The sequence below is a fragment of the Gopherus evgoodei genome, chromosome 22 (assembly GCF_007399415.2).
Source record: "Gopherus evgoodei ecotype Sinaloan lineage chromosome 22, rGopEvg1_v1.p, whole genome shotgun sequence".
NCBI lineage: Eukaryota > Metazoa > Chordata > Testudines > Testudinidae > Gopherus > Gopherus evgoodei.
Genome location: NC_044343.1, coordinates 1391211 through 1417747, shown reverse-complemented (window position 1 = coordinate 1417747; position 26537 = coordinate 1391211). Strand labels below are relative to the sequence as shown.

Below are 26537 nucleotides of genomic sequence, written 5' to 3'. Positions count from 1 at the left end.
AGGGAAATAAGGAGATGTCTAGCACCAGAAGAGTTAAGGACAATAAGAAGGAGTTTAAGTTTATTAGGAACAAAAAGAATGTTGACAATGGTACTGGTTCATTACGAAGTGTAAATGGTAGAATTATCAATAATAACACAGAAAAGGCCAGAAGCGTTCAATAAATATTTCTGTATTTGGAAGAAAAAACAGCTGACGTAGTCATATCCTACAGTAACACTCTTTCCATTTCACTAGCATTTCAGGAGGATGTTAAACAGCAGCTACCAGACTTTTAAAAATCAGCAGGTCCAGGTAACATCCATTCATGAGTTTTAAAGGAGCTGGCTGAGGAATTCTCTGGACCATTGACGGTGATTTTCTGTAAGTCTTGGTACACTGGGGACATTCCAGAAGACTGCAAGAAAACTAATGTTGTGCCAATGTTTTAAAAGGGCAAACAGGATGACCCAGGTAATTATAGGCCTGTCGGCCTGACATCAATCCTGGGCAAGATAATGGAGCAGCTGATATGGGACGCAGTAAAGAATTAGAGGCGGGTAATCTAATTCATGCAGGTCCATGTGGGTTTATGGAAAATGAACGAACTTGCTATCCTTTTGGTTTTTATGAGATTATGAGTTTAGTTGATAAAGGTAATAGTGTTGTGATGGACTTAGACTTCTGACTTGGTAGCACGTGACATTTTGATTAAAAAAACTAGAATGATATAAAATTATCATGGCACACGTTAAATGGCTTAAAAACTGGCAAACTGCTAGGTCTCAAAATGTAATAGTAAATAAGCAAAAATTGTCCATCAGGTGTGGGGTCCCGCAGGAACAGGTTCTTGGCCAGTGCTTTTTGACACTTTTATTAATGACCTGGAAGAAAACATAAAATAATCACTGATAAGTTTAGCAGGTGATCCAAAAACTGGGGACACAGGTGACTGATTCAGAGTGATCTGGATCACTTGGTGCAGGCAAACAATGTGCATTTTATTATGGCTAAATGGAAATGTCTCCATCTAGGACCAGAGTGCCAGCCATACCGACAGGACAGGCGGCTCTATCCTGGGAAGCAGTGAGCGGGGCGACGGATTTGGGGGCTGTTGTAGAAAGACCTTTGAGCATGAGCTCCCCATGCAACACTTTGGCCAAAAGGGTTCATGCAACCCTGGGAGACCCAAAAGGGACTCTTGAGTAGGAGCGGAGAGGTTATGTTAGCTCCGTCCTTGGCACTGCTGTGACCGCTGCTGGAATTCTGAGCCCAGTTCTGGTGCCCACAATTCAGGAAGGATGTTGATAAATTGGAGAGGCTCAGAGAAGAGCCACGAGAACGATTAAAGGATTAGAAAACCTGCCTTAGAGTGATGGACTCAGAGCGCTCAAGCTACGTAGCCTGACAGAGGGCAGGTTATGGGGTGACTGGCTCCGCGTCTATAGGTCTCTGGCCAGGGAGTGAATGTTTCATGCTGGGCTCGCCACGCTAGCAGAGATGGGTCTAACACGAACCACTGGCTGGAAGTGGAAGTGAGACAGGTTCAGACTGGAAATAAGGTGTGACTTGTGTCACGGAGTGTGGGGGAGTCCAGCCTGGCACCCCTCTTCCTGGGATTCACAGTGACTCTCAGTCAGCCAGTAAAACAGAAGGTTTATTGGACAGCAGGAACGCAGGTTACAGCAGAGCTTGGAGGCAGAACCAGGACCCCTCAATCAAGTCCTTCTGGGGTTCAGGAAGCTTAGTCCCCAGCTTGGGATTCCCTGAATTCCAACCCCCAGCCTGAAACCGAAACTGAACTAACTCCCTCCAGCCGGCCCCTTCCTTTTGTCCGGGTTCCTGGGCAAAGGCGCTGACCCCCTCCCACCCTCCCTGGCTGAGGTTACAGGCTTAGGTCCTGTCCCTCACCTAAAGTCACCCCCGGCTCTCCCATCCCCCACCCAGACAGTCCCTACTGCGTCACAACTTGTTACCAGTGAGTGTAATTAAGCACTGGAACAACGTACCGCGTGTGGGGCGGATCCTCACTCCAGCACTGACAGTCGAGCTGGGCCATTTCTCCCGGACCTGCCCTAGGAATCGCAGGGGGCTGGTCTCTGGCGAAGGTGCATCAGGACCCCAGGGCACCCTGCAGAGGTGGGGGCCCAGGGGATACCCACGCTGGCAGAGATCCAGTGTGGCCAGCAGATGTCACCAGTGCCCTGCACTGCCTGCACCCACGGGCTCAGTCGGGCACTAGAGCGTGGGTGCGCTTCCCAGAGTCTGGCCGAGTCAAAGCTGGGGGGTGGTTAAACTCCATGCCATGCCCAGGAGAGGGCTCCGCCTGCTGCTGCTCCCTCAGGTTGGGGGGGGGGGTAAGCCAGCAGGACCCCCCCACGGCTGTTTCCTGCTCCCTGGGGCCCGCTTTCCAGCTTCAAAGGCAGCACTGAGGATAGCCCCCACCTTCACCCCGGGAGCTCCACATGGGGCAGCAGCTGCTTGGCCATGTGGCGCTTTCCCCAGCAGCTGCTGCCCAGGCACAGCAGTGCCTGGAAAACGCTGCTCGCCCCCTCCCCAGCAGGCACCCCTCATATGCATGGCAGAGCCCTGGCTGCCAGGCCAGCTGTGCCACCTTCTCCTAAAACACCCTCACTGCCCCTTGGTGGACCAGAGGCCCTGATGTATGGATTTGGGGATATGTGTGTTTGCCCAGGAGTGAGAACAGGCTGTGGTTAGAGCCACCTCCTGCTTTCCCAGCCCCTGCCCCTGCCCCACTCCCCTCCCTGGGCTCACGCCAGAGCTGACCCACGCACCCCAGCTCCAGTCGCTGGGCCCTGTTGGTGTGCGCTGACAGTCCATGATCAATCCACAGAGCCTTGACAGCATTCATCGGCAATGCAATTTATATTGAGAGGGCTTTTTAATTAGTTGAAGTGATGAGAGAATCTCAAAGAAAGATACTTAATTATCAGCTGTCCAGATCAATCAGCAGGCATCAGTGGGCCTGCGGAGAAGCGGCATGAAGTACATCTGACCAGCTGCTTCACCCCTGCAAGCCAGTGAGCCCTCATCTTCTGGGGGTGGGGGTCTGGAACCTAAGATATACAAGTGCCGAGGGCCAGGCTTGGGTGTGCATGTGTGTGCGCTGTGCACACACGCGTGTGGGGGGATTGTGTGCACATGCGTTTGGGGGGTTGTGCACATACTGTACTTTGCAGTGGTGGTGTAGCCATGTCAGTCCCAGGATATTAGACACACAAGATGGGGGAGGGAATATTTTTTATTGGACCAATTGTCACGAAGTCACCGGGCGATGCTCTGGAACTGCTCTCCACCAAGCCAGTCAGAACTTTGGGGAGCCTCCTCTCCCTTGGAGCAGACTGTCTCCAGGGCAAGAAGCTCACACGGCTTCACCTCCTGGGTCTCTCCTTGGAGCATTCAGCATCCTCTGCCCCTCCGTGCGCTTCCCCCAGCGGGGCCCTGGGGAAGCCACAGGGTCCTGCACCCCCACTTTGCAGTCAGACGTGACTCTCAGCCAGCCAGTAAAACAGAGGTTTATTCGATGACAGGAACAGGGTCTAAAACAGAGCTTGTAGATACAGCGAACCGGACCCCTCAGCCGGGTCCATTCTGGGGGGCAGTGAGCCAGACCCCCATGTCTGCACTTCAGTCCTCGACCCCAGCCAGCTCCAGACTAACAACCCCCTCCAGCCCCTCCTCTCTGCTCAGCTCCTTTCCCGGGCCAGGAGGTCACTGATCCCTTTGTCTCCAGCACCTTCAGCTGGCACCTTTGCAGAGGAGAGGCCCAGGCCATCAGTTGCTAGGAGACAGAGTGCCAGGCATTTAGGTGCACTGGCCCTTTGCTCTGTAGCAATCACACCCTTATTCCACCACCTAGATACTGAAGAACTGCACAGGGGACACTGAGGCACCAACACAGTATTCAGAGAAAACATTAAGAACATTCCCAGTTCGCCACACCATCAAGGCTCGCTCCTGATGCCGGAGCGCTGCCTAAGAGCTCCTGTCACTCACTGCAAAGCTAACAAGCCTCATTCTCTCCACAGCGATCCAGAGATTCCCCGGACCTCGGCAGCTGCAGCGCAGCACCCCATATGAATGCCATCAAGCGGCGTTTCTCGGGGACCCCGCTGCTGCCACCTCTGGCTTGCCGCCATGTGGCGCTCAGCGAGGCTGGTAGGCCCCCAGAGCCAGAGGGCCCCAGGGTCGTGTTCACCATCGAGGAGAGCAGGCCGAGCAGTGGCCAGGAGCCTGGCTTCTTACGGTAAGGCGGGCGCTTGGTGGGCCCCATGCACCTCGAGATCTCCCATCAGGGCTGGGGATAGTCTGGTCTTCCCTCCTGATGGGATGAGCTGGGGAGCGCTCTGCACTGACTGGGGGGCTCCTGGTGGGGGGCTGCATCCTGTGCAGCAGAACCTGGATCCCGCGCTCCCGGCCCTATCTGCTGAAAGGCCCAGGGAGGTGGAGAGGCCCTTCAGGGCTCCAGCTCCCCCCTTGCCATCTGCTCCATGAGGGGGCTTGGGGAGCCTTATGGGAGGCATAGAACCAGCAGGATTTAGGCCTGGACCCCAGTACCAAGCACGGTTAGTGACGCTGCTTCAGGGAACATGGTGAATGTACCTGGAGCTCTGCAGACACGCGAGATGGAACGTGCCCGGAGGAGGGGTGGGGCAGGACGGGGTGTCAGCTCCTGGGGAGGCTGAGGCGTGTGCAGCAGGGAACATTATGAACTGGGGTTTCTGCCGGAGAGAGCCACAGGGAGGGGAAATGGCTGCAAAATGTGGAGGGACCTCAAGGCTTCCTGCAGTTTGTGTGGGCAGCTGCTGCAGAGGCGAGTGTGGGGAACAGCAGGCTGGGCTGGTTCTCATGGTTTTCATTCAGTGCCATTGTTCAGGAAACGGTTCTGGTGGTCCAGCTGCTTCCCTCTGTCTCAGGAATGTAGAGTTCCTGACAGCACCTGAAGTAAATCCAGAGCCAGCCTGTGGATTTTACAGCATGTTAAAATATTGCTGTTAAACCAAAAATCTTGGTTTTGAGGCTAAACTTCCCCAAGGAGCCCCGGCAGGATGCTAGGAACTTACCCAACTGGACATACTGAGCAAACTGCCTGCCAGGGCAGAGCTGCCACTCCCAGAGCAGCTCATGATGATGCCTGCAGCCTGCCCCCGGCCCCCCGTTACGGTGAAATCACCATGCCTGGGGGCCCTAATGCTTCAACAGAGCCCTGCTCCTGGCCTCGGGCCAGCAGCCCCTCCATCTTCTGCTGCTCGTTAGCAGCCTGGCACCCATCCCAGGCAGCGCTCCCGGCTCGTTACTGGCTAACCTACTTGATATTCATTCCCCACAGATGTGTTCCCAAAAATCTATTGCCTTGCTTTGATTCAGCTCTCACTGATAGCCCGGCACATATTTCATGCTTAGTTTTCAAACTTGGCCAGGAAACAGAGCAGATGCACCGGGGAGTGGGGTGGGAGGGGATCCCGCATTTGAAGCACTCTTCCCCTCCTGCCTGTGGTCCCCCTGGCACAGCTCCCTGCCCACACCGCCTCCCCCAGTGCCACATTCTGGGGATTGGTCCTGCTTTGAGCAGGGGGTTGGACTAGATGACCTCCTGAGGTCCTTTCCAACCCTAATAGTCTATGATTCTTAATTTCCTTGCCAGGAATATTGATTGCGATTGGTCCACCACAGCAGATTGACTCTGGCTGCTTCTCTGTGCTGGAGCCCGGCGCCTTGCCTGCCTCATACACATTTCAGGGTGGTGGTGTTGGGTTTTAATTTCTTTTTGTGGCCAGTAAAACAAGTGGCAGCAGCCCTGCATCGCCTTCTCTGCCCTGCAGCATGGCGTTGGTGCCGAGATCGGACTGGTGCTGCTTTTCATGGGGCTGATGGGAAACAACTGGGCCCCCAGGGATGCTTTTCACAGAACAGAGCTCGGGGCCATGTTATGCTGCTGGTGACCTGCTCTCCCCGGACGGGGACCCAGCTGGGAAAGAGTGGGCTAGGGGCAGTTCTGCCCCTCTTGGTCGAGGCTGCTTTGTTTGTGGTTTTTGGCTTCACTCCCCTGTTTTGCACCAAAGACTTATGGCACCATCTCCTGCCCCTCCGCTGGCAAACCGTGAGTGCCACTTGGCTGGGCCAGGGAGACGAATATGGGATGAAATCCTGGCTCCACTGAAGTTGGTGACAGAACCCCCATCAACTGCAGGGAGGCCGGGCTCCCACCCTCGCTGCATAAAGCAAATGCGTTCAGCGCCCATGCGGCTGTGCACCCTGCACCCCCCTCCTCCACTGCTGAAGGACCAGGTGGCTGCTTTGTTTCAGACGGAGCAGGTGCCCGCGCTGCCCGCGGAGGCCTTCACCAGGCATGATCGAGTTCCTCTTGGCAGGAGGCTTCACCTCCTGGTCCAGACAGCGGTTGCTGTCACATGAAAGTCCAGTGTGAGGGGAGGTGGATACTTGGCACCATGCGCTCCTCTCTGTCTGTTCTCTGCATGGCCCCACTCTGCTTTGCGCTCTGCCAGGCACGTTCCCGTGCCTAGGACAAACAATGAGCAATGACCTCAGCTGCTCAGAGAGCCTGGTGCCTCTGCCTTTGCCGGCTGGCAATGAACTGGGTCTGGCCACTTTGCTTGTGTTTTAATGGGAGCCCAGAGCTCTAGGCTGTGTCCAGCGTCTCTGTGTTTGGCCTGGCACCAGCCCATGCGTGGTACTGAGGCCTGGCTCACAACAGGGCTAGGTACAAATTGCTTTGGGGGAACATGTAAGAATCTGATGCTGGCCCATCAGAGGCATGCGGCTGTTCAGATGCAGTGCAGGAATCCCTGTAGGGCCCAATCCTGAACTCTGCCCATTGGCCACACTTGGCTTCCGCCCAGGGTCCTGCCATTGTTCCATGTGCCCCTCCGTTGGAGAGAAGAGAAATCCCAGAGTCCTGCAGCCGTTTGGCCCCCAGCATGAGCTCAGCCTGCTCCTCCAGGCAGCACAGCATCGCACATTGGTCCGGGAGGAACAATGATCAGGACAAAGACACAGGCAGAGGCACTCCCGTGACAGAAAATCATTTCCTTTCCAAATCACTCCTTGGTTATAACAGCAGTTTCCCAAGACAGGTTTTAGAATGGGGCTGTGGGGAAAGGCTCCCAAAGCCACCACTAATGCTGGTGTGCGTCTGGCGGCTGCTGGGGATGGTGAATAAACAAACAGGATAATTAAGAGGACTAAGCCAGAGCCAGCTGAGCCCCAGAATGGGGATCTCTGCTATTCACAATGGTGCTAAACATGGGCACGGATGGGGAAAGCTTTCCACTCGCTCGCTGTCTGACTCAAACTTCACAGACGTCTGACGTTACCGGGCCTGCCATCTGCCAGCTGTGGGACGTGTTGGTAAGGGGTGTGGCAGTGACTCCTTGAAGCCCAATGGCATGATCCCAGTGCCGGCCCCACACAGGTGTTTGCCGCTGTGCTGGATGTTGTGAATGAAATCCCAAAGACCGTGTGTTGCAGCTTCTCGGGCTGAGACAAGCTATGTGTCGCTGTGTGTCATTGGTAATGCCCTGCTCTCAACCGGGATTGGGGTTTCCACCAGGTGGTAACATGCTAGTTGTGTGTATCGCACAGCACCAACCATGCTTGCAATCACCACAGCAGGTTGGTCCCAGAGACTGGGGGGGAGGGGTGACTTTGAGCAGGAAGAGGGGTTAATTTTGGAATAACTTGTCCAATAGGGATGTCTGCCCCCTCACCCAATCCCTTAATGGCTGCTTCCATCCCAACGCAGAAGAGTTCACACCCACCAATGTGTGTTTGTCCTGTCTCATCTAAATACGGGTGTTCTTCGCCATAGGAGCAGCTAACCCTTTGCTACCTGTAGCATCAAGTAGTGACTGCTGCCATGTGCAGAGTACTGGTACTGCAGGATGCTGAGTACAGAGTATTGATACTGCAGGTTGTAGAGTATTGGTGATGAAAGGTGCTGCTGCATACAGAGTACTGGTACTGCAGGCTGCAGGGTGTTGCTGGGTGCAGAGTACTGGTACTGTGGGATGCAGGATGTTGCTGGGTGCAGAGTACTGGTACTGTGGGGTGCAGGATGTTGCTGGGTGCAGAGTACTGGTACTGTGGGATGCAAGGTGTTGCTGGGTGCAGAGTACTGGTACTGCGGGGTGCAGAGTGTTGCTGGATGCAGAGTACTGGTACTGTAGGGTGCAGGGTGTTGCTGGGTGCAGAGTACTGGTACTGCAGGATGCTGAGTGCAGAGTATTGATACTGTAGGTTGTAGAGTATTGGTGATGAAAGGTGCTGCTGCATACAGAGTACTGGTACTGTGGGGCACAGAGTGCTATGGGGTGCAGAGTACTGGTACTGTGGGGTGCAGGGTGCTGCTTGGTACAAGAGCACTGGTACTGTGGGGTGCTTCTGGGTGCAGAGTACTGGTACTGTGGGGTGCAGAGTACTGTGGGGTGCAGGGTGTTGCTGAGTACAGAGTACTGGTGCTGTGGGGTGCAGAGTACTGGTACTGCAGGGTGCTGGGTGTTGCTGGATGCAGAGTACTGGTACAGTAGGGTACAAGGTGTTGCTGGGTGCAGAGTAGCGGTATTGCAGGGTGTTGATGTATGCAGAGTACTCGTACTGCAGGCTGCAGGGTGTTGCTGGGTGCAGAGTACTGGTACTGTGGGGTGCAGGGTGTTGCTGGGTGCAGAGTACTGGTACTGTGGGGTGCAGGATGTTGCTGGGTGCAGAGTACTGGTACTGCGGGACGCAGGGTGTTGCTGGGTGCAGAGTACTGGTACTGCAGGGTGCAGAGTGTTGCTGGATGCAGAGTACTGGTACTGTAGGGTGCAGAGTGTTGCTGGGTGCAGAGTATTGGTACTGTAGGGTGCAGGGTGTTGCTGGGTGCAGAGTATTGGTACAGTGGGGTGCAGGGTGTTGCTGGATGCAAAGTACTGGTACTGTGGGGTGCAGGGTGTTGCTGAGTGCAGAGTACTGGTACTGCGGGATGCAGGGTGTTGCTGGGTGCAGAGTACTGGTACTGTGGGGTGCAGGGTGTTGCTGGGTGCAGAGTACTGGTACTGTAGGGTGCAGAGTGTTGCTGGGTGCAGAGTATTGGTACTGTAGGGTGCAGGGTGTTGCTGGGTGCAGAGTATTGGTACAGTGGGGTGCAGGGTGTTGCTGGATGCAAAGTACTGGTACTGTTGGGTGCAGGGTGTTGCTGAGTGCAGAGTACTGGTACTGCAGGCTGCAGGGTGTTGCTGGGTGCAGAGCACTGGTACTGTGGGGTGCAGGGTGTTGCTAGGTGCAGAGTACTGGTACTGTGGGGTGCAGGATGTTGCTGGGTGCAGAGTACTGGTACTGCGGGATGCAGGGTGTTGCTGGGTGCAGAGTACTGGTACTGCAGGGTGCAGAGTGTTGCTGGATGCAGAGTACTGGTACTGTAGGGTGCAGAGTGTTGCTGGGTGCAGAGTATTGGTACTGTAGGGTGCAGGGTGTTGCTGGGTGCAGAGTATTGGTACAGTGGGGTGCAGGGTGTTGCTGGATGCAAAGTACTGGTACTGTGGGGTGCAGAGTGTTGCTGAGTGCAGAGTACTGGTACTGCGGGATGCAGGGTGTTGCTGGGTGCAGAATACTGGTACTGCAGGGTGCTCTGGAGTCCAGAGTACTGGTACAAGTGGGACTGATGGGAGATTTGAGATAATGAGCAGACAAAGGTAAAGCCTTAATCTTTGCAGGGCTCTTTAGTATCGGGCTTTCATTGGCCTACTGCATTCGAAAGCCCTGGGCACGTATTTATAGAGCCCTGGAAATAACACCTCAGCACAATCCTTGCCAATCACTTGTTAGTTTGTAGGGGGATTGCAGTGCTGAGCAGAGTCCCCCGAAGTTGCTGGGCTTTGCTGTGGCCTGTCCTTGTGGGAAGTCTCATGCCAAGAGGGGTGACTGGGCATTCATGCCTTCCCAGCCCTGGTAACCAGAGGGAGGCTGGACCTGGCGGGACCCAGATGAGCTGTGTGGAGCTCAGCATGTGATTCCTGCTGAAGGCAACAGGCCAGGCACCTTTTCAGTATTTCACTTGAAACACCCACAGCCCAGTGTGGCTCTGCCTGGCTCCCTGATGGGAGGCTGCTGCGAAGAGCCTGCAGCTCAGCACGGGCACAGTCACATCTCAGCTCGTCCTGAGTGTCTGCGGCTGCATGGCTCACTGAAGAGCAAAGGACAAGGCTCTTGCTCAGGTCTGGGGCTGGGGGCCTGCCCCCTCCCTGAAGCCTTAACCCGTCACCTCAGCCTGTGAGCACCAACGGGCCTAAGAGACACATGCAGAGCGCCAGGCTGGCTGGGGAACCCAGGGCGGCAGGGCCCGGGCACTGGCTGAGGGACAGCGAAGGGCGTGTGATGCCTGAGCCTGGCTCTGCTGCTGGCTCTCCAGAGCATGTCCCTGATTCCTTCACGGGAGCGGGGGGCCTCCTGAATTGAGCCTAGTGCCAGCAGGCCCAGCATGGCTGACAGAGCAGGAGCATGGGCAGTGCAGCCCTGCACCACCCTGTCCCTCCTGCCCATGGGACCAGGCAGAGCACAGGGCATGGGGCACAGCAGCAGGATCTGCTCCTGAGGCCCTGTGATGGAGCAGGGTGGATTTGACCTGGGAATGTTGCAGGGGAGGTAAACTGGGGATGGGGGACTTCCCTTGAAGGAAGCTCCCTGAGCTGTAACCTGAGCCAGGATGGGGGTTGGGAGAAGTGACACCTTCTGCCTGGGAGACTGAACAAAGGGGAGGAGGAGCTGGGGGGAGGGGGAGAGAGCTGCTGGAGGAAGTCTTGTTTTCAGTCTTGGGCTGGGGTGGTGCAATGCAGGGAACTCGAAGCTGGGGTCTAAGCTCCCTGAACCCCCCAGAAGGACTTATAGACTCATAGACTCTAGGACTGGAAGGGACCTCGAGAGGTCATCGAGTCCAGTCCCCTGCCTTCATGGCAGGACCAAATACTGTCTAGCCCATCCCTAATAGACATTTATCTAACCTACTCTTAAATATCTCCAAAGATGGAGATTCCACAACTTCCCTAGGCAATCTATTCCAGTGTTTAACTACCCTGACAGTTAGGAACTTTTTCCTAATGTCCAACCTAAATCTCCCTTGCCGCAGTTTAAGCCCATTGCTTCTTGTTCTGTCCTTGGAGGCTAAGGTGAACAAGTTTTCTCCCTCGTCCTGATGACACCCTTTTAGATACCTGAAAACTGCTATCATGTCCCCTCTCAGTCTTCTCTTTTCCAAACTAAACAAACCCAATTCCTTCAGCCTTCCTTCACAGGTCATGTTCTCAAGACCTTTAATCATTCTTGTTGCTCTTCTCTGGACCCTCTCCAATTTCTCCACATCTTTCTTGAAATGCGGTGCCCAGAACTGGACACAGTACTCCAGCTGAGGCCTAACCAGCACAGAGTAAAGAGGAAGAATGACTTCTCGTGTCTTGTTTACAACACACCTGTTAATGCATCCCAGAATCACGTATGCTTTTTTTGCAACAGTATCACACTGTTGACTCATATTAAGCTTGTGGTCTACTATGACCCCTAGATCTCTTTCTGCCATACTCCTTCCTAGACAGTCTCTTCCCATTCTGTATGTGTGAAACTGATTGTTCCTTCCTAAGTGGAGCACTTTGCATTTATCTTTATTGAACTTCATCCCGTTTACCTCAGACCATTTCTCCAATTTGTCCAGATCATTTTGAATTTTGACCCTGTCCTCCAAAGCAGTTGCAATCCCTCCCAGTTTGGTATCGTCTGCAAACTTAATAAGCATACTTTCTATGCCAACATCTAAGTCGTTGATGAAGATATTGAACAGAGCCGGTCCCAAAACAGACCCCTGTGGAACCCCACTTGTTATACCTTTCCAGCAGGATTGGGAGCCATTAATAACTACTCTCTGAGTACGGTTATCCAGCCAGTTATGCACCCACCTTATAGTAGCCCCATCTAAATTGTACTTTCCTAGTTTATCTATAAGAATATCATGCGAGACCGTATCAAATGCCTTACTTGATTGAGAGGTTCTGGTTGTACCTACACGCTCTGCTTGGGGCTATGTTCCTGGCATCTAATAAACCTTCTATGTTACTGGCTGGCTGAGAGTCACGGTGAATCTCAGGAAGAGGGGTGCAGGGCCCTGACTCCCCCACACTCCGTGACAGGCCCCTCTGCCCAGGCTTGGCCTCTGGCCATAGAAGTTACAGACCCCAGTGGTAGGAATTAATGGTCAGTTTTCAGAATGGAGAGAGGTAAATAGTTGTGTGGCCCAGGGCTGTGACCAGTCCTTTCCACATAGTCATAAATGATCTGGAAAAGGGAGTAAACAATGAGGTGGCAAAATTTGCAGATGATACAAAACTGCTCAAGATAGTTAAGACCCAGGCAGACTGCGAAGAGCTACAAAAGGATCTCTCAAAACTGGGTGACTGGGCAACAAAATAGCAGATGAAATTCAATGTTGGTAAATGCAAAGTTATGCACATTGGTGAACATAATCCTAACTATACACATACAGTGATGGGTTCTAAATTAGCTGTTACCACTCAAGAGAGAGATCTTGGAGTCATTTTGGATAAGTTCTCTAAAAACATCCACTCAATGTGCAGCGGCAGTCAAAAAAGCAAACAGAGTGTTGGGAATCACCAAGAAAGGAAGAGATAATAAAACCGAAAATACATGTTGCCTCTGTATAAATCCATGTTACACTCACAGCTTGAATACTGTGCGCAGCGGGGTCACCCCATCTCAAAAAGATATAATGGAACTGGAAAAGGTTCAGAAAAGGGCAACAAAAACGATTAGGGGTATGGAACAGCTGTATGAGGAGAGATTAATAAGAATGGGACTTGTCAGCTTGGAAAAGAGGCAACTAAAGGGGATATGATTGAGGTCTATAAAATCATGAGTGGCATGGAGAAAGTAAATAAGTAAATGTTATTTACTCCTTCTCATAACACAAGAACAAGGGGCCACCAGATGAAATTAATAGGTAGCAGGTTTAAAACAAACACAAGAAAGTATTTTTTCACACAACAGCACTGTCAACCTCTGGAACTCCCTGCCAGAGGGTGTGGTGAAGGCCAATACTATAACAGGGTTCAAAATGGAGCTAGATACATTCATGGAGGATAGGTCCATCAATGGCTATTAGTCAGGATCGGCAGGGATGGTGTCCCTAGCGTCTGTTTGCAAGAAGCTGGGAATGGGCAACAGGGGATGGATCACTTGGTGATTCCCTGTTCTCTTCATTCCCTTTGGGGCACCTGGCATTGGCCACTTTCACGAGACAGGATACTGGGCTTGATGGACCTTTGGTCTGACCCAGTCTGGCCACTCTTATGTTCATTGCACACTGACCTGGCCAGCCTCCCCCTGCATGGGTGTGAGAACAACTGGGCTGCCTCCCAGCTGGGCCCTGCATCTCCCCTCCCCCCCATCCCATCCCGCTGGGCCCTGCATCTCCCATCCCACTGGGCCCTGCATCTCCCCTCCCCCCATCCCATCCCATCCCATCCCATCCCGCTGGGCCCTGCATCTCCCATCCCACTGGGCCCTGCATCTCCCCTCCCCCCATCCCATCCCATCCCGCTGGGCCCTGCATCTCCCATCCCACTGGGCCCTGCATCTCCCCTCCCCCCATCCCATCCCATCCCATCCCATCCCGCTGGGCCCTGCATCTCCCATTCCACTTGGCCCTGCCGCTCCCCCCAACCCATCTCCTCTGGCTGGGCCCTTCCCCACCCCATCTGCAGCAGGGGGGTGGGGCAGAGGGAACAAAGCCACCTGGAGCACCTACCAGCAGTGTCTGTCCAGCTCCTGGCTGCGGGGCCCATGGGGGGGCGGCGGCTCTGGCAGAGGGGTCTGGACTGGGCTTGGGTCAATGACAAGTGTCACTGTACCTTCACGGCGGGCGGTGCCTGGCAGCGATGGGCGGGCCCGAGCCTGCCCCGGGAGCAGCCCCCGCCCCTCCAGGGTGGCCGGCTGGGCCCCGGGCCATGGCCCGGCTCCTGCCCCAGGGCGCTTCCAGTGCGGCCCCAGGCCCCGCGCACGGCCGCGCCCAGCGCCTCGGGACCGGCTGCGGGCGAGGCGGGGTTAGCGCTCCCCCCGCACCTGCGCCGAGCTGCGCTCCGCTATATAAGCGCCTGGCGGAGCGCGCCGCAGCAGCTGCGGAGCCCGGCGGCCGGGAACCAGGCGAAGGCACCGGGGCGCAACCGGGAAAGTTTCCGGCTGGGGGCTCCTAGGAACTTGCGGTGCCGGGGGCGGCTCGGAGCCGCTTCAGCACCCGGCAGGCGGACAGCGCCCCGGGCCGGGCCATGGAGCTGAGCCGGGAGGGGGCCGGCACCGCCAAGCCCCCCAAGCACCTGTGGCGCCAGCCCCGCACCCACATCCGCATCCAGCAGCGCTTCCACTCCGACACCGAGCGGTACCTGCTCCGCCGCGCCCCGGACGGCGCGCCCCGGCCCGGCCTCAGGCAGCCCAGGATGTCCTGGCCCTGCTCCCTGCAGCGCCGGTAAGAGCCGCGCCCCGCCCCGCCCCGCGCGGGCGTCCGGGGGGGTCAGGAGCCCCGGGTACTACGGGGTGAAGCGTCTCTGTGTCCGGGGCTCGGCCGCCTTCCCGCTCCCTCCCCGGCTCCGGTACCGCGCCCCAGAGCCGGCCCGGCCTAAGGCACGTGTAACGCCCGGGCCGGGCTGCCTGCGGGCGTTACGGGCTGAGCCGAGCAAAGCTCTCAATAAAGGGGGTGGAAGGGTTGTACCCGCAGCCTCCGAGAGCCCCTGGCCGGAAATCAGTGCGAGCTGCAGCTTTGTTCTTATCCGCGCTGAGCCGGTCCAATCTGCCCCCTCCTGGGTCCCTGGGACAGTCCAGAGCGAGCTGCGAGCTGGGAAGGGGCCCGGGCCCGGGTCTGTGCCGGGCCCGGGGAATTCTCCCCCCATTGCCACGGTCAGGGAGTGACTAAGGACGGGGCGGGCTAGGAGGGAACCCGTGTCAGACCGAACACGTGAGGGGCCCTGTAGGCATTAATTCCTCGGCCGCCGCTTTCCAATATTTATTTTGTTTCTGCTGCATGAGTAAGAGCGATGGTGGCTCAGCTGGGGTGGGAATCAAATCCTTCACCTCGGGGGCTGCAGGGCTGGTAAACAGCAGCCGGCGGGTTTGGGTTTGTTTGTTCTGTTTTAGAATCTGTGTATCCAGCAACACAGACACCAGTCTTGTGGTAAATCGGCTAATCCGGCTGATCAGCCTCCTGCGGAGGAGCAAAGGGGTCATAAGTTTTGTCTGTTAGCAACTCCCCCCGCCCCCCGTCTGTGCATTGCAGGGGCATCTGCCAAGAAATCCTTTCCCCAGGGGCTGGTTTCAGGCTGCTGAAGGCTTGGCTAAGGTTGTCTCTCCGGGGCTGATGGGCTGCGGGGTGAAGTCCTGGCCGTACTGTGGTCCATGAGAGTTTTGCCAGGATGGCAGTGCCACTGGGCATCACCCAGCGTGCACACTTCTGGCATTGCTAGCTAGGCACTCACTCACTCACCGTATTTATAGTCTTTTCTGAGAACCAGTGTCAGGGGGCTGGGTTTCACCCACAGGGCGCTCCAGGGAAGTGGCAGGGCTGTAGTGTGGGGATTACATTGGCTGCAGACATGCAGCCTGGATGCTGGGGCATTTCCTAGTCTGAGAGCCAAGCCTGGCACCAGTACTGTGCCCTTTCTGCCTCAGACCAGGGCTGTGGCGGCCTCCCCCTGACTCGGCGCGGGCGCCATGTTTACAAAGGAGTGACAGTCCTAGAGGAAGTGGCCCAGGGTGACCAGAGGCCCTTCTCCCACGCCCCACAGGGTGTGGAGCCCAGCAGATGGCCGGAGAAGCGCAGCCCTGCTGGCAGCGCTAGAAGGACAAGTAAAGCCAGCATAGTGCTGACTGAGCAGAGCTTTTTCTGGAGCTGCCGGAGTCCTGCCATCTGACACAGCCCATCCTGGTGATCCCTGCTTGGGTCTGGCCAGCGCAGAGGCAGGTTTTCTCCAGGGCCCGGGGGGAAGCAGTGGCCACAGCAAAGCGTGAGCTGGGGTTTAGCACAGCCCTGGTGCTGGGTGGTGTGTTTTCCAGCTGCATTTGAACCAGAGGCTGGCTTCCATTTCCTGAGGGTTGATTGGCCAGTCTTGGGATAGACAGGGCAAGGAACACTGGCCCAGGGGGTTGTGGGATAGTGTTGGTGGGGACCTGGCCTGAGCTGTGTCCACACTGCAAAATGATGAAGTTTGGACTCAAGTCCTAGTGGGCCTCTGGCTTGGACCCACCCCCTCTGCCAGGTCCTGAGGGCTTCCTGGCCCAAGTCAGACAGACTGGTGCAGGTTTGGGCTCAAGCCAGAGTCTGAGCTTGGGCTCACACTGCAGTGTAGACGCACCCTCCTCTGCACAGGCTGTTAGGTGAAATGAGGTGGAAGTGACTAGCCCAGAAGGGCTCCAGGCTGTGGGATGGTCTCCAAAGGCAGGGGCAGCTCTGTCACTTGGGACTTTACAATGTGACTGGACCAAGCAGGTCTACCCTGAGCTGGCTGTGTGTTGGCAGGGGTTGGGGTGGGGACATGATCCTCTCACGCTCCTTTCTGGGCCAGGGTTTCTGGTTTTACTGATCTCTGCAAGCCCAGCTGATCTTTCCTGGCCCACCGGCAGCCTCTGTGCGCAATCTGCCACCAATGTTCCTTTGCCTTTTGACAGGGATTCACTTGGCCTGCGTTTCTGGCTGGTCATAGGCACATGAGAGTGGAGCAGGTGTCATGGCAGGAATCCTGACTCTGAAGTGGCTATTGAAAAATGAGTGGGATTTGTGTTTGCCCTCCAGAGAGTTGCCCTGCAAGTTAGCTTCTCCAAGAGCTGCTTGGATAGTCAGGAAGGACCAGAATAAAGCCACTGAGGGTCCAATCACACCCCAGTCCCAGCTCAGACCCCAGACACCTGGTAACTGCACCCAGCTGCTCAGGTATCCAGAACTAGCTGCATAGATTGTTCTCCGCTGAATTTCAAATAACAAGTCTGTGAAAAATGTCACCCATCAGACTTTGATCTTTAGCTGCAGCTGCTCAGAATGTGCTGCGGTGAGATCACAGCAGGTTCCTTATTCTAAATGAACGGCCTTGGTACCAAGAGGCCAGGAGCCCATGGGGTGTGAGGACACTGGTGCTCTGGGGGTTTGTGCTGAAGCCAAGTTTGACATTTCGGTTTTAAAAATAATGAGGTTCATTTCCCATATGGTGTGATGGTGACCAGCGCTCCTCTGTCTCCGTGGGCTCTGCCAGTGGCATGGGGATGTGTGTGGCCATAAGAACGGCTGTACTGGGTCAGACCAAAGGTCCATCTAGCCCAGTATCCTGTCTTCCGACAGTGGCCAATGCTAGGTGCCCCAGAGGGAATGAACAGAACAGGGAATCATCAAGTGATCCAGCCCCTGTTGCCCATTCCCAGCTTCTGGCAAACAGAGGCTGGGGACACCATCACCGCGCAACCTGGCTAATAGCCATTGATGGACCTATCCTCCATTAACTTACCTAGTTCCTTTTTTTTAACCCTGTTAGTCTTGGCCTTCACCACATCATCTGGCGCAGAGTTCCACAGGCTGACTGTGTGGTGTGTGAAGAAATGCTTCCTTCTGTTTTTGTTCTAAACTTGCTGCCCATTAATTTAATTGGGTGAGCCCTAGCTCTTGTGTTATGAGAAGGAGTAAATAGCACTTCCTTACACAGGAACCAAGTTTCTAATCTGCCAGGGGGTGCTCTGCCCAGGCCCTTCCCCCACTTCACCTCTTCTTCCCCCCGCAGGCCCCACCCCAGCCCTCCCTCCTGCCCTGTCTCTTCTCTGCCAGTTCTGCTCCCCTCCCCCAAGCACGCTGCACCCTCACTCCTCCCTCTCCCCCCAGCGCCTCCTGACGCCGCGAAACAGCTGATCTGTGGTAGGTGATGGGAGGGAGGGGGAGGTGCTGATCTGTTGGGTCTGCCGGCGGGCAGGAGGCACTAGGGGAAGGGGAGGTTCTGGTAGGGGGGTTGCCAGTGGGTGCAGAGCTCCCACCATTTTTTCCCCTATGGGTGCACCAGCCCCAGAGCACCCATGGAATCGGTGCCTATGCATCCTCATTGACTTTCTCCCCACCAGTCATGATTTTATAGCCCTGTGTCATATCCCCCTAAGTCACCTCTTCTCCAAGTTGAGGAGTTCTGCCCGTGTTAATCTCTCCTCACACGGAACCTGTTCCATCCTTTCATCATTTGTGTTGCCCTTTTCTGAACCTTTTCCAATTCCACTATAGATTTGCAACAGCTAAACTTCCTGTCTGGGGCTATCCCAGAGGGATTCTTCCTTTCAGAGCCAAACCCACTAACTCGCCAGGGGGCTGGGGACAGAGGGGCGAGTCCTTCGGAGGCCTTGCTTGAGAGCTTGGCATCTTTTTAGCCATTACAAGAATATGGTTTTCCCAAGGAGCTAACTTCCAATATTTGTGCCGCCTGTGACTCAGGCCCAGGTAATTCTGCTGACAGACACATCTCAGTGACTCAGCTGAGCGGAGAAGAGGGTTGGCTCATGCAGAAATAGCCTTGAGTTAAAATGGCTCAGAAGTTAACTCGGCCGCGTTTCTTTTCCAGCTCCCTGACTCACTGGTTTGTAAACTCCAAAGTTCCCTGTATTTAAATAGATTCTGTGTATGGCACGGAAAGGGGGAGGGGAGTTCTTCCTCCTTGTTCTCTTCTGTTCCATAAACAATTGAAGTGAAGAGCCTTGAGGTGGCCCGGGCAGGTGCTCTGAAGCCAGCAGATGCACGTGCAACCTTAGCTCTGCCCCATGCGTTTCTGCAGCCTCCCCACCCAGCGCAGTGCCAGGGAATAGCCTACGGGGTAGCCGCATTCTCCGATGGCTTTGTGGGTTGAGCGGGGGGTGCCCTGCCCTGCATGGATAGGGGTGGATGCAGGCCGGGGAGAGGGACTTCTGGACTGGGGCAGACGAGCCGTGAATCCGGGAGTTCCATTCTCCCCCCCCCACACCCCAGGCAGTGTTCTGCAGCTGTTGTTCATAGCCCGGGCAAATTGTCATGTGCGGACAGTGGTTGTGAATCACACCCGAGACCTGCTGGGGCGGGGTGGTGCTGTAGGGTAGACAGGAGCCCGTAATCCATGCACGAGCGATACGGAGAAGTGATTGCAGGCACTGAGCAGGACACTGGAGAGGCTGCAGGGAGGTGGTTTGCTATAAATATGGCTGTGATTTCCTGCCCCCCACCCCAGACTGTGACCCCCTTCTCCTCTCTTTCCCCCACCCCCCAGCCTCTACTTCCCTCAGCGTGGGGAATGTGTTCCAGTAGCCCAGGTGACGAACCTTCCCATGGGATGCCCCCTGAGGGTGATTTCCCTTTCCCACCAGGTTACTGAATGCAGGTTTCCATGCTGCTCACTGAGCAAGAAGCCATAGTGTCTCTGGTGCAGAGAGCAGGTGCGAGCGCCTCTTTCCTGGACACGGCTGTGAGACCAAAGTCTGTGGCTCCGTGCTAGGTGGTGCTTCCAAGCTCTTGCCATGGTGGGCGGTTAATGCAGTGCCACTGGCTCAGACAGGCTCCCTTTCCACTGTCCGAGGCCTCCACTGGCCAGCCTTGAAATCATGGAAGCCAGAGACGAGCAAAGCTGCGTAGGCCCCTCGGTCCAGTTCCTGGCAGTGCCGACCAATCCCCGTGTGTGCGTTCACTGGAGCGCTCAGCATCCCAAGCCACGGGGCTCCCACCCCTTCCTGGGGCGAGGGATAATTCCCAGCACTCTGTCTCTCTTGGGAGGCTTTCCTCACGTTCTACTTGACTCTTCCCTTCCTAATTTGATCCCGTTGCCCAGTCCTTCCTGGGGGTTCAAACCCTTCCCCTGTTTCTAAGCTGTCCGGGTCCCCCCCACACCCCTTGGCGTAGCCCCTTCTAACTAACCCCGTCTACCCCAGCCCTGAGAGCCCTGGGTCGGGCTGGTCGCCTTTCTCAGCACTGCCTCCAATTCATCAGCTGTGGCACTGAGGTGCTGGGGGGGGGGGTGGGGGGGACATCAGAGTTGTACTGGGGGGGCTTCCCCCTCCCTGCACTATGGCCTGGTGCCATGCATGCTGCTCGTGCCGGGGCACTGCAGGAGGTAAAGGGCATCCTAGGATGGCACAGTCCCTGCCCCAGAGAACTATCCAGGATTGGTCGTCTCTTCCCAAAAGCCCCACTCTTGCTTGGACAGAAGTTCTGGGCTGGAGATGGATCGTTGGGGGATTCTCTGGCCTGTGTAGTAGAGGGGGGCAGGCTGGAAGTCACTTCTGTGAGGCCATTAATCTAAGTGAGAAGTGGGGTGAGGGAGCCGGGGTACAGTCAGGGGCCCCTGGGCAGCGAGTGCGCACACACGCACCAGTGGTTCCAAGGCTCACAGTTATTTAATGCCATTGTTTATTTACTCATTAAGTTGATTAAAACAAGGGCAGGTGCCAATTTCCTCGTCACTGGCACTAGCAGAGCCACTGCCAGGAGCTATTTCTACACTCTGTTCTGAGTGCTGTCTAACCAGCATCGCATTTCCTTGTTGTGAAAACCGACTCAAACCAAGGGGAACTTGCACAAGCAGAGTCTGCTCCCAGGCCTTCGCCGTCAGCTAGCCGGCTCTGCAGCCTCAGGGCCCTGCTTTGCTGCCTCCGCTATCGAGATGGCGGACGGAGGCCCAGGTGCGTGTGCGTGCGTGTGCCATGGATGTGGCTCCTGTAGCTCAGTTTAGATTCGAGAAGTTTGCACTAACCCCTGCTCCATGATGAGTAATCAAAGACTTTATAGAAACACCCACAGAATCAGTCAGGAACCTGTCCCCTGCTGGAGTGGGACGCTGCCTGTCTTCACAGCCTCGCAACCTGTCTCTGCATAATCAGATGCAAATACCACTGGCGCTCGGCATTGTCTGCACACTCCAGTTTAAAGCCGGGAATCAGGGCTGAGCCGCAGCCCTGGGGAGGTACAATCTAGGTGCAGCGGCTGGGGAGCGATGTGCTCTGGGGTGAGCATCCCTGAGCCAATCACTGGGGCAGCCAACTTGTTGTTTCTCAACAGAAAATGGATTTTGTGCCTGACTCTTGAAGAAAATGATCCTTAAGTACCTGTCTCAGGAGGGGATAAATGATGGCGAAATTAAAGAGACGCTTCCTGGGAAGGGCTGTTGTTCGCAAAGCCCTCGGGCTGTTTTTCACTAGCAGGGGACACAGTGAACATGGAAAGGCTGTCATGCCCCCCCTCCCCCCCCAAGTTTTGTTTAAATCAAGGGAGTGGCTGGTGCAGACACAGCTGCCTGGAAATTGCTCTTCAAATGAAAAGACACAATCCCAGCCTCTTTCCTCTGCCAAGTCATCTTAATTCCCAGTTGTGAGGCTCTGACGCGGGATCTCTGGGTCTCGGTGATTATAGCCCCCAGCGAAGGATGCTGAACAAGACCTTTGCCCCCAGCTCTGCGTAGGAGACGCTTGCAGAAAAGGCCCTAAAGGCGCTCCCTGCAGGGCCCCAGGGAAATGGCGGTGGGGTGCTGGGCGGAGTGCTGGCTCCCGGGTGCTCTGCCAAGGACAGAGGTGGCGCTTGGAAGGGATCATGCAGGAACAGCCACTTGTGTCACCTGTGGGTTAGAAAATAAAATGGCTGCATAGTGCAGCTCCTGGTGCAGGCCCAGAGAGCCACGGGGGAAAGGGGCCTTGAGCCTGATCTCTGCTAGGTGTGTGCTCCCATGCCCAGCAGTGCCCTTGGTGCCAGTGCCTGTTAGCCGGGTTTCAAGCAGCTGCAGCAGCAGCAGCAGCAGTTTTGTCTGTCTGCAGGGGGGGCAAAGCTCTGCCTTGGGATTCAGGCGCTGGCCAGCAGCATCCTGTGGGTGCATGAGCAGGGGGACAGACTGCAGAACCTGACTTCCCGGGGGGGCCTCTGGGGAGCCCACCTCTTCAGCTGCCCCGATCCCACAGCTGTCCCCAGCCCTGCAGCTGTGACAGCCAGGAGGTAACAAAGAGGTCACCCTTTGGACTGTGACTGCTCTGGCCTGAATCCTCTCCCAGCACCATTCCTCTGGGAACTGTGGAGCGCCCACAGCTCTTCCGTCGCCAGGCACGTGGATGGCGGAGCTGGGCTAGAACCCAGGAGTGCTGAACTCCAGCCTCTCCCACAGCCGCTGGGTGAGACTATTGCCCTGTTCTGTCCTGCGAGTTGAAGGCCTGAAGGGAGACTAACCCCGAGTGACTCCATGTTCTTCTTCGAGTGATTGCTCACATCCATTCCAGGTAGGTGTGCGCGCCGCGCGTGCACGTTCGTCGGAAACTTTTTTACCCTAGCAACTCCAGTGGGCCGGCAGGTCGCCCCCTAGAGTGGCGCCACCATGGCGCTCCATATATACCCCTGCCGGCCCGCCCGCTCCTCAGTTCCTTCTTACCGCCGTGTCGGTCGTTGGAACTGTGGAGCGCGGCTTAGCTGTCCTCCACGTCCCTAGCTCTCCTAGTTCTCTATCGTTTATCTATCGTTCATCTCTAGTTCCATTATAGTTGTTAATTAGTTTGTTAAGTAGATAGTTTAGTTAAATAGTTGTTAAGTAGTTCTTCGCCGGGGGCTTAGCCCTTCCCGGCACCCGGCGCCAGGCTCATGCCTGTTTCGCCGGGCTTCAAGCAGTGTGCGGCCTGCAAGAAGCCCATGCCTACCAGCGATCCCCACGAAGCGTGCCTGAAGTGCCTCGGGGAATCGCACAGATCCGACAAGTGCCGCATCTGTAAGGCTTTTAAGCCGAGGACAAAGAAGGAGAGGGATCAGAGGCTCCGAACTCTCCTAATGGAGGCGGCACTTGACCCGTCGGCTTCGCAGGCCGTGGTATCGGCACCGGCACCGGATCGCTCCGGCACCGAGAAGACTCCTCGGCACCGACCTTCTCCGGCACCGGAATCAGAGCCAAGGCCGTCGAAGTCTGATACTCCGGCCAGGCAGACCCGGCTTGAGCGCCCGGCCTCGACATCGGCCGCGGCGCCGCCGGCACCGTCAGCACCGTTGACTCCGGGCCCGGCGGGTCCGTTGAGTCCGGTGCCGCCGAGCTCCCCCATGAGATCTGGGGTTGAGGTAGTGGTCCCATCCACACCGGAGACCTTCGCCTCGGCTCGGGACCTTATTGCCCTGACTGAGCCCACTCGGCTGCCACCCCCGGTACCTCCGGTGCGGGTTGTGTCCAGAGGCAAGCCCATGATGTCGGCGCCGCCCAGAGACAGTCGTTCGCCATCCAGGTCCCGACGTCTTGGGCGCTCCAGATCCCGACGCCGCTCGCAGTCCCGGCACCGCTCCCCTCAGCGGTACCGGTCGCACTCGCGGCAACGGTCGGCATCGAGACGGTCGCGGTCAGGCTCCAGTCGGCGACACCGGCACCGCGACTCCAGGAGCAGGTCCCGACGCTACTCGCCGCACCGGTCGACTTCCCGACACCGAGTGGTGGCAGGTCCCGGTCTCGGTCGACCTCCCGGCGCCGAGCTGGTGGTAGGTCCCGGTCGACCTCCCGGCACCGAGCTGGTGGCAGGTCCCGGTACCGAAGCGGCACCCGGTACCGACCAGGATCCCGGCACCGTGACAGATCCCGGTCCCGATCCCGGTCCCGGCACCGATATGACTCCCGGCACCGGTCCCCGGCACCGAGACGATCCTCCGTGCCGGCCCACGCAGACCCTTACCATCCGGGGTCGGCCCCACCGTGGCCCTCGAGACAGCCGTCCGTATCCTCCCAGACGGACAGCGGGTATGCGCTGGGCACCGACCGGCAGGCGGCGCTGTTCGGGGATCCGCCGCTGCAAGACCAAGGCCCACAACAGTGGGGATTCTGGACACCCTGGGCATACCATCAGGCCCAGGGCCCCCAGCAGCTCCCTGCTAGACCGGCGACTGCGGAGCGTAGGGCCCCTGAAGCCTCCTTGTCTCGCCCCCCTCCCTCCCCGGAAGGGGAGGAAGGGTCCAAACAGCAGGACTCCGCTGTGGCTCCGGAGGCAGAGGCGAGGGCTGAGGAAGACCCTCAGTTGGACACTCTCGTGCCTGGGGTCTCATCATCCTCCTCCCCGGATGAGGCGGTGGCGGGTACCTCCTCCAACAGTCCCCCCCCGCTGGATCTCAGGGCGCACCAGGACCTCCTCAGGCGATTGGCTCAAAATCTGAGTCTGCAGGCAGAGGAGGTCTCGGAGATAGAGGATCCAATTGTCACCATCCTCTCTTCTGATGCTCCCACCAGGGTCGCCCTGCCCTTCATACGGACCATCCAGGCCAACGCCAATACTATCTGGCAGTCCCCGGCCTCCATCCCTCCGACAGCGAAAGGAGTCGAGAGAAAGTACATGGCCCCTTCTAGGGGATATGAATATCTACATGTTCACCCGACTCCCGGTTCACTGGTAGTGCAATCGGTGAACGATAGGGAGCGTCACGGCCAGGAGGCTCCGGCCCCCAAGTCCAGAGAGGCCAGGCGGATGGACCTCCTTGGCCGTAAGGTGTATTCGGCTGGGGCGCTGCAGCTCAGGGTCTCTAACCAGCAGGCCCTGCTGAGCAGATACGCCTTTAACTCCTGGGTGGCAGTGGACAAATTTAAGGAGGTGCTGCCACAGGATGCTCGCCAAGAGTTTACGGCCATCTTGGACGAAGGCAAGAAGGTCGCACGCACGGCCTTACAAGCCTCCTTGGACGCTGCGGACTCGGCTGCCCGTACCCTCGCGTCAGGAGTTACGATGCGTCGCATCTCCTGGCTGCAGGTTTCCGGCCTTCCGCCGGAGCTCCAGCACACTATACAGGACCTTCCTTTCGAAGGCCAGGGCCTGTTTTCCGATAAGACAGACCCCAGACTCAAGAGTCTAAAAGACAACAGGGTCATCATGCGGTCCCTCGGGATGCACACCCCCGTGACGCAGCGTAGACCCTTTAGGTCGCAACAACAGCAACAACGTAGGCCGTTTTCCCAGTTCCGCCAGCGGCAGGACCTTTACAGGCGCCGCGGCAGGAACGGCAGGCGCAGGCAGTCTGGGAACCAAGGGGGGCAGAACCAAGGCTCCTCAAAACCCCCGCCTGGTCCTAAGCCTTCATTTTGAAGGTGCACCTGAGGGCGCGGTAACAGTTTCCCCTATGGATCCTTCCCCCCCGTTTTCAAACCGCCTTTCATTTTTCCTCCCGGCGTGGTCCCAAATAACATCGGACCGCTGGGTCTTAAGCATGGTGCAGACGGGATACCGCCTGCAGTTTGTTTCGTTTCCTCCTTCCCGCCCTCCTTCCTCGTCCCTCTTCAGGGACCCCTCTCACGAGCAATTCCTTCGGCAGGAGGTGCAGACGCTCCTCAGCAAAGGAGCTATAGAGGCGGTTCCGGAAAACGAGAAAGGCAAGGGGTTTTATTCCCGCTACTTTCTGATCCCCAAGGCCAAGGGGGGCCTCAGGCCTATCCTCGACCTGCGAGAACTCAACAAATACCTCGTGAAGTTGAAGTTCCGCATGGTATCCCTGGGGACCATTATTCCATCCCTGGATCCGGGAGACTGGTACGCCGCCCTCGACATGCAGGACGCGTATTTCCACATTGCCATTTGGCCGCGCCACAGACGCTTTCTCCGCTTCGTTGTGGGGGCTCTTCATTATCAGTTTGCAGTCCTCCCATTCGGCCTGTCCACGGCCCCGAGGGTGTTTACAAAATGCATGGCAGTTGTCGTGGCGCATCTTCGGCGCAACCGTGTCCACGTGTTCCCTTATCTGGACGACTGGTTGATTCGGGGCACGTCGGAACAGCAGGTCAACAGCCATGTCCGCATGATCACCGCCATATTTGCAAGTCTGGGCCTCTTGATAAACACAGACAAGTCCACTCTGAGGCCCACGCAGAAGGTGGAATTTATCGGGGCCGTCCTGGATGCCACTGTGGGCAGGGCCTCGCTGCCTCTGCAACGGTTTCAGACCATGGCGGCGATCGTTCAACGTTTGCGGTCAGCCCCATTGACGTCAGTGAGGACATGTCTAGCCCTGTTAGGCCACATGGCGGCGTGCACTTTTGTGACCGACTACGCTCGGCTCCACATGAGGCCTCTCCAGCTGTGGCTTATCAGTCATTACAGACCGGCAAGGCAACCTTTAGACATGTTAGTCACAATCCCCCAGAAGGTCTTAGATTCTCTCGGCTGGTGGTTAGACCAGTCCGTATTATGTGCGGGTCTTCCCTTTCACCCCTCTCAGCCCTCGGTATCCCTGACAACGGATGCCTCAGATCTAGGCTGGGGGGCCCACCTAGGGACCCTGCGGACACAGGGCCTGTGGTCCCAGGAGGAGGTGGGGCTCCACATCAACATGCGGGAGTTGAGAGCGGTCCGCCTTGCTTGTCAAGCGTTTTGTCATCAGCTTCAGGGTCGTTGTGTCGCCGTGTTCACGGACAACACGACGACCATGTACTATATCAACAAGCAGGGAGGCACCAGGTCCTCCTCCCTGTGCCACGAGGCGATACGACTCTGGGACTTTTGCGTAGTCCACTCCATTCACCTCAGGGCTT

At 56.6% G+C, this 26537-nt stretch overlaps 1 protein-coding gene across 2 annotated transcripts in view; it reads left to right on the top strand.

Annotated features, from left to right (window-relative positions):
* PDE4C (phosphodiesterase 4C) overlaps nt 1-26537 on the top strand; it is a 98234-nt gene that overhangs the window by 17317 nt on the left and 54380 nt on the right. For both annotated transcript variants that reach the window (XM_030540346.1, XM_030540347.1), the window contains exon 3: nt 4029-4246. In XM_030540346.1, coding sequence (XP_030396206.1) covers nt 4029-4246 — 218 coding nt within the window. The remainder of the gene's footprint in view (nt 1-4028; nt 4247-26537) is intronic.